Source organism: Danio rerio, chromosome 8, assembly GCF_052040795.2.
Source record: "Danio rerio strain M-AB ecotype USA chromosome 8, GRCz13ab, whole genome shotgun sequence".
Lineage (NCBI taxonomy): Eukaryota > Metazoa > Chordata > Actinopteri > Cypriniformes > Danionidae > Danio > Danio rerio.
Genome location: NC_141028.1, coordinates 49,128,125 through 49,150,000, shown reverse-complemented (window position 1 = coordinate 49,150,000; position 21,876 = coordinate 49,128,125). Strand labels below are relative to the sequence as shown.

Genomic DNA, 21,876 nt, shown 5'->3' with positions numbered 1-21,876 from the left:
AGCTGGGTTAGCAAGCACTCACACACTGTTGACTTTTTCACTGCCTCTTTGTTTTCCTCTGCAAATTAACTGTGTGTGACCTTTATTGTATAACGTTGACCCACTTCAGTTTCATAACTTCACTTTTCTGTTCTTGGAATTGTTTGGACTGCAATGATATTAACAGAACAAGAATGACCCTAATAATGAAATAAATATTAGAGTAGATATCATCTGTCCCCTGAGTGTCACAACATTCACTGCTTTTACAGTGGCGTTTAAGTTTCTGAAATGGACTTTTATAAGATGTTTAGAGCTCTGTGGATTATCTTGCTTGGCTAAGAGCGTTCTTGAAAGTTCATTGATTGTGCTTCAGTTAAAAATCTACTTCAGCACAAGGGGCCGAGTGCTGGCAGCATTCTGCCTTTATTAATGTCAATCACAAGAGCTTTAGATGTATACATGTATATAAATCTTCAGCTCGAGTGTCTTGTTTGGTTTAATTCAGTTGCCATAAATTTCGATAAATATATATGAATTCCCCTTTCTCCTGCATTACACATATGCAGGCTTAATTATTTTCTTGTTGTGTCTTTTACCATGATTTTCTTTTACTTTAGTGTGTAATACATCAGTTTGTTCTCTCAAAAGGTTTTAAATCTCCCATAATTATTTGAACTGGAATTGAATTAACTTGCATTACTTTATTTTTCTCGTTTTTTAGCAAACCTGGAGATGAATGAGAGTTCTCGCTGGACAGAAGAGGAGATGGAGACGGCAAAGAAAGGTCAGGATCTGGGTTGTGTTTATGTATTTTGTTTGCGTTTCTTGAATTGACAGACCACCCACTGGATGGGGTTATTTGTGCATGCACACACACTTAAAGAAATACTTTTATACTTTTTACATTTTCCTTTTAATATTGAAAATAGTTACAAAGTCCACTACGTAGGGTTTCTATTTCTATATCAATAAACGCATCTTAACTCAACTTATTAGATACCTCTGTTGTTGTCTTTCTGAGTTCTGTTTTTTGATATTATTTGTGCGTGTGTGGTCGCTTCATAGCTCTGTATTTACCAAACTGCATATCAGAGGCCTGTTGCACAAAGACATATTGGGTTTTTACCCTGGTAAGTTTGCCTTTTGTTATTGAGCTTAAGAAGTTTGAATCATCGCCACAGTAACTTATGCTACACTGACATCTGTAACATTCTGTGTTAGAGATCCAATCAGGACCAATCAGTTGTAAGTAAAGTGACTATATATATATATATATATATATATATATATATATATATATATATATATATATATAAGAATTTTATATGAAAAACATTTTTAAGTCAAAATTGTCTTTTGTTGCTAATAGTTTATTTATATTTTAAAAATTGAATTGTGAATTAACATTATCACATTTAAATAAATACATATAAATTTGCTTTAATATATAAAGTTTTAGAAACGACTTTTGAGCTATTTGTGAACCTACATTAATAAAATCAGGTGATCGATTTTCATTCATATAATATTATTTGCTTTCCCATCAGTAGTGTTTATTACTTTGTAAATGTGTTTATATTCACTTTAATCTGATAATTATATCTCTTAAACTTTAACAATGGATATTTAAATTAGACGTCGCCTACGCTATTGCTGTCTATTGAAATGAATGCGTCAATGGAGCCACCATTTTAGAACAGGGTTGTGAATGAATGAATGTGGGACCAAGGTGCAGTTTGTACTGTATATACACATATGCACATATATTTATGATCGGGAGTTTTACCGGTGGTCAGTATGCAAATATTTTTTTTTTAAATTACGAAAAATATCATTTTTACATGGATACGTGACCTCACGGGCATTGACGACAAAGGGTGTGTATTTGGGTGGATTGAAATGTATTATCCTCCATGTTAAATTTGATCTAATCCATGTCCTGAAACACACATCCTCTCCTGCTTTTTTTTTTGTTGTAATGCTAATGAAGGGAGTGACTCGTTTGTGAATGAATGTCCGTTATGAACCATCAATATCCCTGCGCCTCAATCTGCACATCCACCTTTCTGATATAAATGGTAAATAACATTTATAATATTCAATAATTCAGGGTGGACGGTGTGCACATTGAGGCGCAGGCACTGTTACGTTATCAGGAACCCTTTTAAGTTACTTTAATAACTAGCCATTACTTCACCACAATAATACAAGTTTCTGGCACTGCATCTTGTTGTCATATTTTAATTACATTGTTTGCTGATTTTATTAAACAAAACAAGCATAAACCTAGAATTTTGTGCAAGTTGGTGCTATTTTGCCTTATGGTCAGTGCCTTAAAAGACTGTATTATCATCAATTACGTGACTTTAGCACAAAAGTTTGTAACATACACTTTTTTTTCTTATGAAGTGTCAAAAACCAAACTTGCCTGAGGGCTGTGGGCTGAAGATATATTAAAGTTTCCATAAATAATCACCTAAAAATTTTTTTTCTAATATTTAAAAATTACTAGAAAACATTGCTTTAAATTATATTAAAGAATGTGGTTTTTAAAAAAATGTGTTTAATGAAGTTACTACTGATCTCATTTAATACAATGGAGTTTAATTCTGAGTACACCAAGCTGCAACTGCCTTTGCTTTGATTTGCTCACTGATGTCTTGTGCATTGCCTCATATCCGTTGAGTGACAGTATTTACATTTTTTAAAAAATCTCATGAATTTACAAAACTAAAGAAATGACAAAACAAACAAAAGTTTACAATACATTCAAAATGACGATGTTTGTCAAAGATATTCGCCCCACTCACCAACCCATCGTTCTCCCTCTTTCCCAAATGGAATGGTGGGCCAAATCAAAGTTTACAATGGGCCAACTTTGGCCTGCGGGCCCTAGTTTGGGCATCCCTGGCAGATGAATGACATTTGTCCTGGGAGCACTGTACAAATATGGTGGCGGTATTGACGAATTCTCAGGGTTCGTATGCGATATCTAGTGTATATATCTATGATCTTTAAGAATGTAAATTGCACTAATTCTGTCATAAAAACATAAAAACTGACTCTAATGTGTTGTGTGATTGGCTGTTTGAAGCAATCGTTACACTTTTAGCTGCATGTGGTCCAGAGTTAAAATGACAAACTCAGAGTTAAACCTAGAGTGGACAGAGAATGTTCAAAATAAAAGTTCTGAAACTACTTTATCTGATAGTACCCAGGTTAGATTTGTTGTTGTTGTTGTTGTTGTTTTTTTAACCCAAAACTTTGTAACCCATAGTTTGTTCAACTCATTTTGTGCAACAGGCCTCAGGAGTTTAAACTTGCAAGGCTTCAAAACACATGCAGATGTTGTGTTGTTGTTGTTGGAGTATCCAAGTCCCAAGCTAAAAAGACAGACTTCTTTTATACACAAAAGTGTTTTTTCAGCATGTTTTTGTTTCCAACCAAAAAAATGAGGATTTAGGAGTTAATACAGTTTTAAAAAATGTATATATTTTAAGCTGAAATCTTACAGACGCATTCTGGTGATGCCTGAGACGTACAGTATATTATATCTTCATATAGGAGCATAATGGGACTGATTCATGTTAGAAAACCATAATGCTTTTATTTAGGTGTCCTAGATAGAAATATTTTTCTGAATAAATTTGTTTGCCTAGGCTATTGACGGTTAGGATTTCCCTGTGTCAAATTTACTAGATGTAACCCTGCCTGATAAGACGTGTAATACTCAGCCTAGCAACTCTACAAACATTTACATGAGCACTAGATCAGTCGCTGTGCCCTTGGCCTCATTTCACACATATGCACTGAGTGATACACATAATAATGTGTCTAAATGTGGGCGGCGTGTCTTTATATGACAGCTGCGCGTTCAGATGAGCTGCTTTCAGAAATGTGCCATTTACACGAGGTTTATTAACAAGAGCTTCATTAGTGGACCTTACGAGGTCTTCATGAGAGATTGAGGAAAATGAACTGAATGCTTGAGTAAAGAACAAAGGTCTGATGTTCTCTCTTGTCCGTGTCAGTGTTTGGACTGTAATGTAGACTGTTAGTGTGCTAAACGGCCGTCCCGCTGACCTACTTCAGACAAGCTACTTCCACGTCGCTCACTTAACAGTGCTCTGTTTCTCTGGCACATCCTATCTGATCCAGCAGGCCGCCTGCTCCTGTAACTGAATAACACTCCATTAATGATGAAGCCCTCATCAGCCAAATCACATTCGTTGTTTGCAATCACCAGAACTTGTTCTTGCTTCCGTGCCAACATGTATTCATTTATGTAATGCAGAGTCTGAATCTGATTTAGATTTTATAGATCTTGGCTTTCATTTTGAACGAGTCTGGTGTTGGTGCATGATTATTAAATTACAGAAGTGCTCATTCAGAAGTTAATAATAAGTAAACATGCGGCAGTGTTAAGCAAAGAGTTTTAAAATGGCCTATTTGCATATGCCTATATTATACGGCCACTTTATTAGGTACACCTGTCTAACTGCCCATTGACGCAAATTTCTTATAAGCCAATCACATGGCAGCAATTCAATGCAAATAGGCATTTAGACATGGCCAAGATGATCTGCTGCAGTTCAAATCGAGCATCAGAATGAGAAAAAAAAGGTGAATTAAGTGACTTTGAACGTGGCATGGTTGTTGGTGCTAGACAAGCTGGTCTTAGTATTTCAGAAACTGCTGATCTACTTGTGGCTGGTGAGTAGGGGTGTCATGATTTCGATTTTTAATCGAAATCGATCGAAATTTATGCTCAATTTCGATTATCAATCAAAAAATAGAATTGTCGATGCTGCCACGCCCTCATGTCACGTCAGCTTGGCTTGCCAAGCGGGAATAACAGGCTTGTTGAAGTGCTTGTTAAACTGCAGACGCAGGAGACCCGTCGACAGAGCTTAAACCCTCTCCTCTTTCAATGAAGTCGCCGGTGTGGAAGCATTTTGGATTTCCAGTGAGCTATCACTCTCAGTAATGATTAAATCACACTGAACTGAGCTAAACAGATCTGAACTGAACTTAAACACTAAAACCTGAACCACACTGTTCCAGTTACTATGACCATTTATGTGAAGCTGCTTTGACACAATCTACATTGTAAAAGCGCTATACAAATAAAGCTGAATTGAATTGAAGTGATGTTGACAACATTCGTGTTGTCGACAAAAAAACACAGTTTTGCAAGCTCTGCTATGTACGTATTACATACGGTTCGTCCGATAGACAACACCGGCATCGCGATCCTCCGCCCGCCACCGTTGCAAATCCGCTCGCGAAAAGTACACACTCAGGCCCTGTTTACACTGTCTTTGTTTTTAAATGGCATTTTAGAACGACAACGATTTGACATCCACAGTGCCGTGTAGCATTTCTGAGCAGCCCTCCTTCCTCTCTACTGCTGGAAACGCACATCACGTAACCACACAGACACAGACGCACACACAGCCATATGAGCTTGAGACAGCAGGTCCAGGTAGTCAGAGGACTGCTTCAATCTTTCACTCACTTGTACTTAGTCATTTTAGCGAACACCTCAGATACTGTTGGCTGGTTCCTGTTGGTTGTGCGTCTTTTTTTACCGACGCCATTATAACGACACAGATCACTGCCTATTCATGAGTCCCGCAGAAAAAGTGATTGACAGGTGGTAATAATGCGTGTATCTTGCCTTTATTCATTTACTGTATGATTTGTTTATGGGTAAAACAAAGACCATGCAGGTCAGGTAGTTTAAACGGTAGGCTACAAATAATTAATTGGTCATTAATTAATTAATTATTCATAATCGAAAATCGAATCGAATCGTGCCTTTAGAATCGAAAATGTAATCGAATTGAGGATTTGGAGGATCGTGACACCCTTACTGGTGAGTGTATGTCATATATGGAAACCCATTAACTAAGACTATTAGCAGAATAAATGTTTATTTAGCTGCTTGTTAATAGTTAGAAAATTAGTAGTTTGGTTAAGGTATTGGGTTGGATTAGGGATGTAGAATAGGATCATACTTTAGTATTTTAACCTTTATTTTACCAGGAAAAGCACATTGAGATTAAAAATCTCTTTAACGAGCATCCTGGCTAAGATTAGGCAGTAAACAGTTCACATGGGTTTAACAAACAAACAAAACAAAAATCAAATGACAGGTAATATCATTCATCCATCAAAACACACATACAATGACAGTTAAAAACTATTTAGTACATCTACAGGCCAATGTTTCAACTTTAAGTCAGGTAAAATCTTTTTAAAAGCATGTAGTGAAACCAACTCTTTTACTTCAACTTTGTTTGGAGGTTATTCCATGTAAAAACTGCTGCATATTTAAAAGCCTTTTCACCCAATTCAGTACGCACCACCGATACAGACAGTAAATAAAGTTCTTGAGGCAGAAGGCTATAGCTAGAGACTAGTTTAACAATGTAAGTTTGAACTTAAGAGGAGAGTAAACCTAGAATAGATTTTATAAACAAAGATATGTCAATGCTTAAGCCTACGAATGGACAAAGCAGACCATTCTGAGTGTACAACACACAATGATGAGTGAGAGATTTAGGATTTGTTATAAATCTTAGTACACCATGTCTAAAAACATGTCTAAAGCATGCAAACTTTGAGAAGATGCATGCTTATAAATAACATTGCCATAGTTCAATACAGACTTATCAGTACTTATCAGTTCATATCTTAATAATAGGCAGGTAATAAATCAATAGTTAATAGTTTGCATTGTTTCTTAAATTAAAGTGCTACCAGTTTTTTTTTTTAATCATGTTTGTACTTTTTGACTAGTCTCATTAATCTTGAGTACCTATAGAGTTGTACTACATCCATCATTTGCTCAAAGTTAAATGTGTTTTTTTTTTTTTTTGCAAATAATATTAAGTACTTGCTTTGTAATAATTTTTTATTATTTTTATTAAATATAAAGTAATTAAAGACTTTTTAAATTTAACTCAACTTAGATTATTTCCCAGTGTTGGGTTGCGGCTGGATGGGCATCCGCTGTATAAAACATATGCTGGATAAGATGGCAGTTCATTCCGCTGTGGCGACCCCTGATTAATAAAGGGACTAAGTTGAAAAAAATGGACAAACTTGATTATATTCTGATTAAAAAAAATAAAATAAAATCACAACCCGTAAAATAACCAAATAGTTTTTTTTAGCATTTATGTCTGCAGACCTGACATGAGAATCTCTTTACCTCCGTAAATAACAACAAATTATGGCTCTATTCTTTATTCAGTATTCAATATTGAAAAAATACATATTTATATTTTGTTTCATTAACTTTAACCGTTTTTGTTTCTCTATTTCTGAACGGATTTCACATATCTCCCATTAACAGCGAAGCCTATAGTCTTCCAGAACACTGCTGTTATTAACCTCAATGAACCCACTTTACCATAGTCTTACTGGGATTCTGTCCTCAAATGTCCTGGCACCCCTCGCCCCATGGCCATCTTAACGGCAGCCAGTTCCCCCATCTGTCCTTCACAAAGCTGCTTACAGCTCTCTATGCTAATTCGTTTATCTGTGTTCATTTTTAAAGCGAGAGAGAGAGAGACGACAGTAATATTTGTTAATGGCACCTGGCGGTCTCACTGCATTCCTACACACTCACAGAGAAGGAGAGAGAGATGCAGCTCTGCTCTGTGACTAATGCATGCTGGCACAGCCTTTTAAAGGCAGGGTGGCCTCGCTTGTGTGCACATCTCTCGGTAAATGAGGGGATGTGAATTGTGTATGTGGTCGTGGGGAGAACTTCATGGCAGGATAGAGGCCTGAGTAACACATAACCCAAAGCTATGACACACACCTCTCTCTCTCTCTCTCTCTTTGTGCCTTTTTAAAAGCTTTCTTTGGAGGCAGAAGCTGCAGATTGATGCATGTAGAGGCTAAGTGTTTCTTCTTAGCTCTAAATGACGGTAAATGTGTGATATTGTGGTAACTTTTTGACACTTACAGAGTTGGTTGAAGACGCACACACAGGAAATAATAAGTGTGAATTAATTTTTTCTTCTTCCTCCGGTTGTCTTCGGTTTTGTTTTCTTCTTTCTCCGTCATTCAGTCTTCCTCATTTTATCCGTTTTTTTGTTCTTCTTCTATTAGTTAATCCTAGTCTTGCACTAGGTTTGTTTTTCTTTAGATCTGTTTTTACTACTCGTCTAAATTTCTTTATTTTTCCTCTGTCTCTGTTTTTATTCTCTCATTTTTTTCTCCTCTATTTGTTTTTCTTTACTTGTTTCTGTCTTTCTATTTGCTTTTTTCCCCCTCTGTCTGTGTCTTTCTCTCTCCGTCTTTCAGTTTCTTTTTGTAGCACCGAGTGAGTGGCTAGCTTCGGTTGTTGGAGTGCAGAGAGAAAGGAAGTGGGTGAATTGTGGGTTGGCACGAATTAGAGGATTTGGCAAGCCTCCCCGTTTCTCCCTCTCTCTCACACTGTTGTTAAGGACTGTGCGTAGAGGTCACATTGAAGAAGAAAAGCAGGTCAGTTAGGAGGAATTACTTCCCTCTGCTTTCTCATGATATCAGCGTCAAAGCCTTCACATCTCTCCTCCTTTCTATTTCTGCCACTATCTCTCGCTCGTATCGTCTGTTTGTTTTTGGGCGTTTGAGTGTGGATGCATTTTGGCACAGATACTATGCATTAGAGATAGTAAAAGAAGAGATCAGATGAGGTTGTGGAGGGAGGACGGGCTTCAGGGAGGTGGAGTCACTGCTTCTCAGCTTCACTTTGCTGTTAAAGTCCAGCCAAGCGGCAGCCAGTGAAGAGGAGTGGAAAAAAACTGTGGCCTTGAGACAGAGTGAGAGAGAGGGCTGGCGAGAGAAAGCGCGTGAGTTTGATAAATAGAAAGAGAGAGAGAGAGGAAAAAGAAAAGAGCTGCTCTGTTTAGAGAGAGAGAGAGAGAGAGAGAGAGAGAGAGAGAGTTAGGGAAACGACAGCGCAACTATCAGCGAAGGTACGAAGAGCTCATTTCCCTCCCAAACACCACTCCCTTTTTCTCTCTCCTACTTTCTCGCTCGTCCTCATGCCGTGCTGGAGCTCTAAGATCCTCTACAGTTCATTTCCACGGAGATCATGTGAGATGAAACACCCGATGGAGTGATACGAAGAGAGGAAGAGAGAAACCACATAGTTCCTTAATGCTACTTCCTGATTGGACTATGCGCACTGGGCCAGTGCTGAGCTTTTTGATTGGATGCAGCACTGACACATGCTCGTGAATGACCAAAGCTGATTGGACTGCATCGGAGTACTCTCGCGTTTGGAAGTCTGGATTATGCAGTGGGCAAAATGCAGCGTTTTAAAATGAAAGTTGGTTGAAACACGCATTTTTGGAAGTTGATCATCTCTCATTTGGATTTACATGGTGCTTTGTCATTTGTTGGATTGGGCAATTATGGAGTTTCCTTGACTTTTGACCTGCTTTATACAGTAGAAGTTCCCTTGGGAGATCTTGTGGGTATGCATTGATATTCAGACTCTTATTGATGCAGTTTCTTCACTGCAGTGTCTGCTTGCCATGTTACATAGATTATAATGTGCGTGTGTTTCTGACAAACAACTGCGAGTTTGAAGAATAAACAGAGGCTGGGATCAGAGATGGTGAGGATAAGTATACACATCAGACTTCAAATGATTTCTTGCTTCGCTTTGCTTGTTTGTATGTCACCAAGGACATTTTTCATTGCGCTCCATGCACTTACGCTCTTCATCTCTCTCTCTCCCTGTTCAAACTACATTGATTGTCTTGTGGCTTTGATGTGGAGGGCAGCAGGACTTTATTGTGGTCACTAGCGATATAAATCAAAGCAGCTATTTAGACTAGACAAGATAGGTTTCTAATGTGAAGCTAACCAGCACACAATGACTTGGCCGATGTCTGCTGAGCGTTAGCTTGGTGTTAAATCATTGAGAGCAGTTCATGTCAGGCTGCTGCCCCACTTTCCTCCTTCAGACAGCAAGCAGCGGCAGATGATCTTTGACCTTTTATTGAGGTTTTCTTTAATGACGCAAGGCTGGGTGGATGGGAACGCTTGGGGCTTCTGTAACCAGGCGCACAGGGATCTTGTGTGTTAGTTTGGAAGGATATTGTCTGTTAGGCCGTGTGTAATATAAATCTTGTATAAACTGTTACAGGCTCGGAGCTGCCCTATTTTGAGTGCATGTGACTTAGTGGGACATCAGGTAGGGGGGAAAATATGAGACCTACACATACTCAAGTTCAAATGTTTGGTATCAGTAATATTTTTAATTACAAATACACCATTGTTAGACCAAAGATCACGTTTGATCTAGTTCCTCTTTTTGCCTCCTTATCGTTTATCATTATTCATTCATTCATTTTCCTTCAGCTTAGAGCCTTATTCATCAGGGGTTGCCACAGCGGAATGAACTGACAACTATTTTAGCTACTATGCTGAACTAAAACTATATTTTATGCAGCGAATGCCCTTCCAATTGTAAACCAGTAATGGGAAACATCCAGTGTTACAGACAATTTAGTTCATCCAATTCACTTACAGTGCATGTCTTTGGACTTTACACCCGGAGGAAACCCACGCGAACACAGGGACAACATGCAAACTCTGCACAGAAATGCCAACCTTCTTGCTGTGAAGCGAAAGTGCTAATGGCAGAGCCACCATGCCGCCCTGACTATTATTCTTTGAATCAATTTGTTAATGTTTAATCAATATTTTTAATATGTTTGGACACAATTTTGTGTCGGCATTATGTAAATAACCATTTTATAATGATAACAGTCCACACACTCTTTTTGTTTTAAACTCCATAATTCATAAGCAGTGTCTCTGTACAAACGGATTTGGATTTGAGAGCGTGCGATGTGTAGCATCACACTTGTACATGTCCCACCCATCATTGTTGATGGACACTAGAGTTTTGGCATAGACTGCTTTTATTAACTCCGAGGACCAGGTGGATTAATTTTAAAGTAGCTATAACGAATCTCTATACAGCCTATATTTTCTTGCTTGGCGGGTATCTTGTCATATTTGCCACATGAGCACCTGTATTAAAACATGTGCGATGTTTATTTTTAGTGCATATTTATACCTGTGATCCCTGGGATTCTCCCGTATTTTACTGTTGTATCACGCTATTATCCTGTAAAGGTATTTTCTCGGTTTTTCAATCTTTCTATGAAGGGTAGCAATAAACATCAAACAGCTGGTCCTCTCTATATGCAACCCATACTGCCAAACCACCCGGGGACGCCTCTTGCTCTTAAACGTGAATCTGTTCTGTGCTTTTATTGTATTTGAAATGAAAACACTTTGAAGTAATTATCATAATTTTCGTCTAGACACAACAAATGTAGTTTTAAATTAGCATAAACACTTAGGAAAGCAATTAAATGTGCATTTTTAAAGTGACACCTCTTATTTAATGTAATCGAATAAAAAATCAAAATAAGAGATTAATTTCTCTGAGCTTTCATCAGAATGTTTAAATTATACAGTGAGGAAGAGGTTAATGAGATTTGGTCATTTCATTCAATTTCTTTACACAGTAATAGCTATTAATTTTAATAGACTTAATTATTTGCAGCTTTTTCAAATGTTTATGTGTGGTATTCTATCATTTGTTTATAATAATTAATAACAATATCCCTTATTTTTACATGCCATTGTTGACATGTATGCATTTCCAACTTTGTAATGCTGTTGTTATGCGGCTCTTGCAAAGATTGAATAACCCCCACAAAAACTGAATGTAGTTTTCAAATAGCAATGCCAAAACCTGTTCTGTGGGCATATTGGTATTTTTTATTGAGTCACTCTCTGTCATTTTGCTTGTCCTGACATATATTAGGTATCTGAAGTAGACATGTCCAAACACCACCCTTTTTGAATTCTAGGGCAGAACCAGCTCATTTGCATTTAAAGGCGCACTCACAGAAACAGCACATTTTTACTCTGACCCGAAAATTGACATTTTGAAAAAAGTAAAATAAATAATATTTAGTTTTTTTTATACAGTATAGCTCAAACTTTATAGGAATATCCAAAGACTTGTATTAAATTTGGTAAAAAGGGGCATAATAAGTGGCCTTAAAGATACCATAAAATTAGTATTAGGGTTTGGTTTTTGGTAGGGATGCTCAGATCAAGATTTTTGCAGCAGATACCAAGTACTGATTCCTTGTCATGGTGATACAGAGTACCGATTCTGATGCTTTAAGCTTTATAATGTATTAAGCAATTTTTTTTCCGAGTATGATACTTATAGTAAGTGGAGATCTCTCCTTACCTAAGAGAATAAATAAAGAATGTTTCATACAATCCCTTAATCACATCTCTTACTGTCAACATGTCATAGTGAGAAGCAGCTTTACAGAACAAAAAAGATAACACGGAAAAAAAAAACTGGGAAGAAAAGTTATTGACAATGCCATTTCAAAAAACATTGCAAATGTCAAAATAATCATTTAATATGTCTAACCGAAGAAAAAGTTTGGAGTGCATATTTAATGCACACCTATAAATCTAATACTTCTTTACTAAAAGGATATAGACCTATAAACTTCTGTTTATTGCAAGACGAATATTACAATTATATATATATATATATATATATATATATATATATATATATATATATATATATATATATATATATATATATAGTTAAATATAACAACTAAAAAATTATATATATTTTTTTTATTTTCAGCCAGGTTTTAGTAAACTTCATCATAAACTTTATCACAACATTATCATAAACAGAACTTTTAGTTCTTATATGTAAAAGGGCCAAAATACATGCAATGCCATTCAGATATTTTGCTTATCTCCAACTATTGATAGCAGTACAATGATCGCAGCTCCGGAGAGTCTCACAGCAGCTTGATATGAGAGGGAGATTCGCACTTAAGATATCTTTACTGTTCATTTAACCTAATAACTGTATTGCTTAGAACATCGATGTGCCTCTCGCGATCTAATCATTTACTCTTATTGTCATGATTTGCGAGCGTCTCAGAGCCGCTATAAATGTATGGGAGACTCGCAAAGCTTCCAGCAGAAGTCATAAGATTGGATGAGACACTAGATAGCAGCGATCACAACATCACACCAGATATACAATGGTTGCAACAAAGAGACCATCACTCACATGAATCACGCCAATAAACTGAACAAACGAAGGTCGCATCACATCTATATATATATTTTAGTTGCTATATTTTATGCCCCGCGCATCATTTATCTCCTTACGTGTTGGAGCGATGTCAGGTGTGCAATTGCATCTCCTTTGCGTGTAAACTTGTAAACAAACACTTGTGATCAGTTCATGATATCGGCCAAATTGGCAAGTATGATCTACTCATAAAATGTGATTATCGGCCAGTACTGATATCCGGCCGATTGATCAGAGCATCTCTAGTTTTTGGGTTATTTCAAATAATTTTACATAATTTACTGTTGTTGTAGCAAGTACATGTGGTTAAATAGTGTTAGTGGAGTGTCATGTAGGTTTGACACAGGTTCTCATTATAAATAACTATGATGATGGCGCAGACACTTTGCTTTTTGTATTAAAGTATCAGTAAAGTCAATTTTTCTTATTTTTTCCTTATAGGTCTGCTGCAGTATGGCCGAAACTGGTCAGCTATTGCCAAGATGGTGGGCTCCAAAACAGTTTCCCAATGCAAGAACTTCTACTTTAACTACAAGAAGAGACAGAAACTGGATGAGATTCTGCAACAGCATAAAATAAAATCGGTCAGTCGGCAGACACACGTTTCTTAGAGCGCATAGAATTAATTATTTACAATTGTGAGTAGTATTAGTTTCATGCTGTTGTGTCTTTTTGTGTGTGTATGTGCGTTTGCTGCAGGAGAAAGAGCGTAAAGCCAGACGTAAAGGGAAAGCTCCTCAAAACGAAGAGGCCAGCGCTCCATCTGCTGCAGAGGAAGAGGAGATGGAAGGATCGGGAGTCAGTGGTAACGAAGAGGAGGCTCAGGAGGATGGAGAAGGTATGAGCAAAACACACAAACACGTAACACTCACACAGCCACATTACCGTGCACAAACTTGTAACACAATCATTAGCATTCGTCAAGCAGAGTTTGTTGCACATTATTCAACGACTCTGGGGTGTAATGGAAGCAATGATACTCGATGTTATGATCGCAGAAACAAATTAGAAGTTTGGTAATTGTTATCAAACGTAGCTATGAAACGAGTTCCACTGAAACTAAACACCGCCGAGCGTTTGCGGCTGCCAGGAAATCCCACAGCAGCTCGAATCAAATAGCAGAGAGCTCTTCTCAGAATATCGTGAACACGTGGCCCAGACTCACCTATGACCTCACTCGGGATACAACCCTGACCTACTTTTGTCAAGTTCTGGGAAAGAGGCGACACTCTCGTTTTTAGCATGAATCGCTTTTTCAGAGTTTTGAGAAGTGGTTTTGTCATTGAGTTTCAGTTAACACTGTCTGGCTGTCAAAGTGTCTTGTCGTGCTGCGGACGTAGCTTTGGAGCTGTACGTCTGCCAGGCAGCTATAAAATAAAAGTGCTGTGTGTTTGACTGTCAGGTGTGGCTTGCCGATAAATGACTTTCGTAATAAAGCCACATTTATCAGGTCAAAGCTTGTGAAATAAAGCCAGCTAGGGAAGTGCTTATTATGTTATGGTTATTGTGTAATTACATCCAGCTGGGAGAGCACACACTCAACGGCTGGGGTTTGTTATGCCAGTGGGAAAATGAGGCTTATCATAATCCCCTGCTGTGTATTTACTAGTTATGTTTACTTTTTGATTTGACAAAAGGACATGTTAGGTTTAGATAAGAGTCATTCTTCATTTAGGAGCTTTTCTGTGCTCTAGGATGATTTTACTAATATTATTTTATTTATTTATTTAGTATAACTTTATAAAATATATTTTAAACTAGCGTATGCTTTTTCTGTTGTATGTTTAATGCCTTTTTTTGGTTGTTGAAATGGTTCTTTTGTGTGAATTTCACTATTTTGAACTTTCAGACTTCCTCTTTTGTTTGTCAAATAAGTTTTATTTAAGACACAGATTCAGAAAGACAATTATTTTTTGTTTTACATATTTTGTTCACATGTAACATAGGCAAAGCAAAGAAAAGTTAAGAATGAAAAGGAAAAACATTATGAAAATTATAATAATAAATAAAAAACCCACCCCACATAGCAAGCCAACTTGTTTACAAAGGAGTGTTTGAACAACAGGGTGTGATGACAAAGCTTGTTAAACATTACAGAAGTTCTGCATTATTCCACAAGGTGCTTTTTTCAAGGGAACGGACAAAGCCTGACATTAACACCCACCAAATGCGGGTCGATTTCAGCGGTTGCGGGTTAGAAAGCCACTCCCACTAGCCACTTTGGCTGGTTGAAAATAGTTTTTGAATTGTAGTTCACCGAGAAGCAGCACGAGTAAGAAAATAACTGTTCGCGCAAGCAAAAGAAAACAGGTGAATGCCCAATGAGAGAATGATCACGCACGGTGAGACGCAGACTTTCTCAAGGCTGACGAGGGCTTTAGTATCACACGCATGGCTGTGATGGGCACGATAGTTTCTAAAGCTTGTACGCTCCCGTTTCCTTGCGCTAAGCAAACATGTCTGCAAACGCAACTTGTGCGATCAGTTCTCTTTGAAATAGACTGGACAGAGCTGCACTCATGCACTCACTGTTCTGCTGCTTTCAAAAGCTTTAGATTCTTTTTGAAAAATGTCTTTTTGTAAGCGGCAGCAGTTGCCTCTTTCACATTTACCATTCTTTGAACAGATTATTATTAGGGCTAACGGTAACTGTGTGCAAGTGATCATACTTTCAATATCAGACACGGTATGCTTTCTCTTGCTTACAGTTTTTTTTTTGTTTTTTTTTTTGAGCAAGGTCATACACGACACACAGACGAGATAAATGAATGAGATGTGGACATACCACAAAATCTAAATTAAGTAATTTTAGCATGACAAGGAAATTATGCATATAACAAAACTGTGGCCAGTAAAAAATCTGAGTGGCTAGTTACATTAGAAAACTACTAGCCACAGTGGCTGGTGATTAAAAAAAAGTTAATGTCAAGCCTGGTAACAGATAAAAGGATTCCAAATTTTGACAAACTGTTTAGGTTTCCATTTCAAATTAAAAAATTTCTAATTTGCTCCAAATATCACCAAGAGGTAATTTCTCCAAGCAACAGTTGTAGGGCAGTATTTCTCAATTTTTTTTTTACTAAGAACCACATCAGAAATGTTTTTTCGCTCCAAGTACCACCATAATGACCTGTATTGAAATACAGTAGCGAAGTTGGCCTAATTAAGCAGCTACAGCAATGCACAGATCAAAAATGAGGCAGATTACTATTAATAAAAATATGTATGATTGTCAGCCAGTTTAAACATTTTAAATAGTTTGAACATTACCTGTACTTAATAAACTTAAAAACTTCAACTTAAAATGTGCTTTTAAAAGTTAATTAAAAGTGGCACTGTTCTTGAAAAGTAAAAAGAAAACTCCTGTACTTTTCAAGTATTAATGTATAGTAGCCTGTTCATCAAAACCTGGCAATGTTGCTTGGACCTGATAAATATAGGCTATGTGTCATGCATATACAGTTGAAGTCAAAATTATTAGCCCATTTTATTTTTATTTATTTATTTATTTTTTTTTAAATATTTCCCAAATTATTTTTAACAGAGGAAGGAAGTTTTCACTGTATGTCTGATAATATTTTTTCTTCTGGAGAAAGTTTTACTGTTTTTATTATGACCAGAATTTGTATTTTTTTAAAAACATTTTAAGGTCAAAATTATTAGCCTCTTTAAGCTATATATATTTTTTTCGATATTTAAAATTAATGCAACGCTTTACTTACCATAAGAAGTAACTAAATAACACAACTAGGTACTTTTTGGGGGAGTAACTCAAAATTGTAATGCATTACTTTTAAAAGTATCTTTTCCCAACACTGGTCATTTCCAAAATAGTCGATGTTAAAAAAGTGACGTTTGACTTGCTGTTTTACATAAAAAGTATAAAAATATTAGTTTCAAAAAGGATTAAACAGCACAAATTTTCAACACTGTGTATGTTTACATGAACATCAATAATGTCCACCCCCCCACCCCTCGCCCCTAGGCTTGCAGATGGGCCCACACATTTTGCGCTACGCCACTGCATCCAATATTTAATTTGTCACAGGGAGCATGCATGAAATGTTCCTGAATGAAAGTGAAAAAAGTGCCAAACTGCAGTTAAAATCGACAAATAAAACACCTGAAATTACATGAAACTCTGGAGGAAATGTGGGTATCGCGGTAATGCAATGACGTTAATCAAATTATGTGCTATAACACATGAAACGGGATCATGAAAGGAACATTCAAAAAGCAGCTCATTATTGTCTTATTCAGATTAAGGCAAATAATTTGATTACTGATGTCCACGTAAACGTAATAATAATAAATGGAGAACCAAATTAGACTAGTCTAATGAGGCGTTAGAAACAATGCCTGTTACAAATCAGCATCACAGAACAAATAGCATGTTTTATATATTAACAAGTAGAAATCATGTATTATTTAATCAGTGTCTCAAAAACATTCAATTGTACACAGCGATGACCACAAAGCTTTGAGCGTTGCTGTACAAAAGCAAATTTTCAAGCGCATGTGCTCTTGACTGAATAATGAAATCCCCCATCAAAACAAATAATCAAGCAAACCGCACACACCAGATCAGCTGGCATCAGTGTTCTGCCCTATCGTGACGTTTCCCATCACCTCTTTATTTCAGGTGGAGCCAATAACAGCTCAGACACAGAGAGCCTCCCTTCCCCACGCTCCTCAGATGACAGCAAGGTCAAAGAAGAGGGCTCGGCTCGGCCCAAAACTGCACCCAACGCCACTTCCTCCTCTTCCTCCACGGACAAGGACATGGCAGCTGCAGAGACGGGGATGGACGAGAAGCCAAAAGTGGAGAAGGGAGACGGGGAGCAGGCAGGAGTGAAGCAGGAGGTGAAGACCGAGCCAGGGGAAGGCGCTTCAGAGTCAGCCGGAGAGGATAAGAAGCCTCCTGCCCTGGAGGTGGAGGAGGGCAAGAAAGAGGGCAAGAAGAAAGAGCACGGGGGAAAGAGTGGAGCTCACGACAGCGACTCCAGCGCCACATGCAGCGCCGATGAGGTGGAGGAGACGGAGAGCTCAGAGAAGAGCAGGTGAGAGTGTGCACGTGTGTGTGGCTGTGTGTTGATTGGTTACTTGGGTGGGGTCTGATGTGGTTAAGAAGGCTGGGATTGTTGATCTGTCCTGTAGGATTTTTTTTCCATGACAGCAAACACTGTATATGTTGGCTGAGTCGGGGGAAACATTAGCTTGTGAGCTTGCCAAACATATCAGAGCGAGAAGTGTGTGTGTGTCTGTCTGGTTCCGTCTTTTGTGTATTTTGCGTTTTACATTTCCATACGACTGCAAGTGGAAAGGCTGTGTTTGTTTATGTGTGGCGGGATGATGATTAAGCGTGTGTGTTTGTGGTTTTGTGGCATTAACGGGCTGTTTACAAAGAGCGTAAATAAGAGAGAATGAGCCTCTGACCATATTAAGCAATAACTCTTCTCTCTCTTCTCACAATGACGTCTCCTAGGCCCAGCTTGTTGAGTTTTAGCCACGATGGAGTGATCTCTTCTCAAGCTCAGAAACCACTGGACCTCAAACAGCTCAAGCAGAGAGCGGCCGCCATACCTCCCATTGTGAGTACCCACCTACTATAAACCAAAACTAAATCAGAACTGCTTTACGTTTTGTTTTCAGCCACTTGTGATTTGAATTTCATGAGACTTTCTTGTTAACAACCTGCATATCTGGCCATATTATACAGATTAGCATCTTCTCTCCATGTTGCCATGGCTACTAAGACTGTTTTTAATCCCATGAGATGCTAGTTTTCCACTCTGCTCTTAGCTATTCAGACGCTCATCATGAGCTAACAGCCGGACTGAGCTCTGGCAGAAGAGAGGTGTGGAAACTGATATGCACTGTTTGGAGAGGAGCTGACATTTTTTCCTTGCAGTCTTCTTAATGAAGACATATCATTTTTTTCCTCTGAGATTTCTTGCACTGAAAATAATGTAGGTTTACTTGACACTGTTTCTCTTTATTTAAGACTGTGCTTACATTGGGCTAGCTTTTTTATGTGAACGCCAACCAATCTTATTTTAGTATGTATTGTCTATGATAATATGATCATCAGTGTTATTTTAAAGCAGGGGTGCCCAAACTTCTTCATATGAAGGGACAAATATCATTGAGGGCCGAAGATATATTTACCCAAGTATATTACATTAAAGTTGCCATGAGTAATTTGCTAATTTTTTCATAATATTAAAAAATAAACAGAAAACTTTACTTAGAATCGTATTAACTAATGCAGTATACCTTTTTAAATTATAACTTATTCCAAAAAAAAAAACCGTAATCATATTTATAACACAGTGGAGTTCAAAGCTGAATACACTAGTCAAACACAATCTGCATTTGTCTTGATTAATTTACACCATTTCAATTTAAACATTTAATTTCAGATAGCTTAACAATAAAACAAACAAATAAAAGGGTACATTAAATTTAAATTGACTATTCATTCTCAGATACCACTGGTTTCCTATCCGATACGATACCAAATAAAATAAAGGGGAGTATCGGCGATACCAATACTTCAGTGTCACTTTATACTGAATATAAGACATATTACGGGTTACTCTTGTTTATTGTTTATTGATGAAGAATTATCATGCAAAAACAGAGCCAACTTACAATTTTCTTGACAGCATTTGAGCATATATATCTTAAAACGCCTGCCTGAACATCTTAACATAAAAGAATTAACATTCACACATTTTGGTGTAGTGACATGTTAATTCAGTCCCCTTGAAGATTTTTAACCTTTTTCCGTTGCTTTATCATTGTCACAAAAACCCAAGCCCCCAAAATACAGCCACATCGCCACATTTTCCCCCTCTGTACCTGGATAGTGTCTGTCTGCTGCACCTAAGGTCTCTGAAAGCGATGTCTGTCTCGCCCTAGCAGCACCTGTGCCTCTCTTTTTCTCCTCTTCTTACCACCTAGTCATAATGTTTTCATATTCTGTATTGTGATTTATATGTAGATGTTTGATTAGGTTTGTGGTATTACAACTGTATCTCACCGTTTTGTTACATGTGTCATCGTTTGAGTTTATGGAAGTGAAGTAGCTCCATTCAACGACGGCGTGACTGAACAACATGTGCCATGCCAGTGGACTGAGTGGCTAGCTAGCGTGCCCTGCAGTTTTACAGTGTCATATTACACACATGACTTGGCAGGCGGAAGAACAAGTAGTTCCGACTAAGCTGGCATTATTTAGATAAACTATGGTCATTGTGCTTACTTTCCACTGTATTTCTATTTCCAATAAACTGCACATTTGCTCCAAATTACTGAAATTCCGATATTTGATAAGATAATTGTGATTCTAAAACATACAAAGCTGGTATTGGAGATATCAATATTTTGGTATCGATCTGCACATAACTAGATGGCGGGCCAAATCAATGGGCCAACTTTGACCCGTGGGCCCTAATTTGGGCATCTCTGTTTTAAAGATACTTTAGCTGGTGATATGACACCACTCATAATAGTGATAGTCCACACTTTTTGCCCTCTTTGTTCTGACTGACCAAAATGCATCTTAATACCAGGTGTAAACAGGGCCTTGCATTTGCAAATCTGAAATGCTGCCTCTGTAGTTTGCCGATGTACAAAAAAACTGGTGATGTGTTTCAGGCAAAAGATGCAATTCTGCAAATGATCACCGATAAAATCCTGTTGTTTTGATGGGAATGGGGCATTCAGCGATTTAGGGGGAAAGGTTTTGCTTGGCAATCAAGTTCAAGAGACAAAATCCTTTTATATTTTCAGAGTTCAATGGGGCGACCCCTGTAATTTGCGTAAATCCGTTTTTTTTTTTGTTGTTGTTTGTTTGGTGGTGGGGTGCTATCGTGATGTGGTAACATGTTCATCATCATCAAAGCAGACGACCTGATAATTTTCCCCTCATTCCAGATGTCTTTCAGGGATGTAATTGTAGACCTGTACCTAGGCTACTGTGTATATAACATAATGACAATGTGCAGTTCTATAATATGCAGCGCTCACATTTGCATGTCACGACCACGTGTGCTCTATGTACATTATAAACAAAGCCAGGACGCACATTTGTTATTATCCTCTGCTAGTCATCTGTTCTTATGTTCTAATTTAATCAGTGCTACAGCCTTTAGCATCTGGAATGTAATACCTGAAAGTTTCATAACTTTAGATAATATTACAAACTCATAAAAATATTTTTATAGTTAGTTAAAACTATTAAAACGCAGGGACTGAGCCGAAGGAATGTAAAAGTCATGCATTTTTAGCTACAGCAGGGCTCAACAATAAGGACTGCCCGATGGCCCGGGGCCAGCATGAGAGATGTTCGGGACAGTGAAGAGAATCGTTACTGGCCCAATCAGGCCAGTGCTGCCTTGTCATCAAATTTTTATTTGCCTGCTACTATGTCAATTGTATGCAAATACAGTCTTAGAACTGAGAAACAATTTGTGCTTTTAAGTCTCAGAATGCTACGTTTTCTGTAAAGTGGTGAACCCCATATTGCTTTTTGGTTCCTTTTATCTGATTGGTTGTTGTTAGCACGTTGTTTTTTTTTTCACAACCTGGTAAAAACCAGAACAGTAAAGAGATGACAACATCAAATTATGAGGCTAAAAGAAAACTTCTGTTTCCAAAGTTGTGGAAAAAGATATTTACATGGGTACAACACAACGAAAAAAATGAAG

At 37.5% G+C, this 21,876-nt stretch overlaps 1 protein-coding gene across 38 annotated transcripts in view; it reads left to right on the top strand.

Moving 5' to 3' along the window:
- Positions 1-21,876, top strand: part of ncor2 (nuclear receptor corepressor 2) — a 202,475-nt gene that overhangs the window by 143,071 nt on the left and 37,528 nt on the right. For 23 of the 38 annotated variants that reach the window (XR_015497179.1, XR_015497178.1, NM_001007032.1 and 20 more), the window contains 6 exon segments: positions 1-6; positions 704-766; positions 13,604-13,746; positions 13,862-14,000; positions 17,805-18,222; positions 18,648-18,753. The exon segment at positions 1-6 is cut by the window's left edge and continues 152 nt beyond it. Coding sequence is in view for 35 of the 38 variants with exons in the window: in NM_001007032.1 (NP_001007033.1) it covers positions 1-6; positions 704-766; positions 13,604-13,746; positions 13,862-14,000; positions 17,805-18,222; positions 18,648-18,753 (875 nt within the window). In the remaining 3 variants the exon portion in view is untranslated. 38 annotated transcript variants of the gene reach the window in all.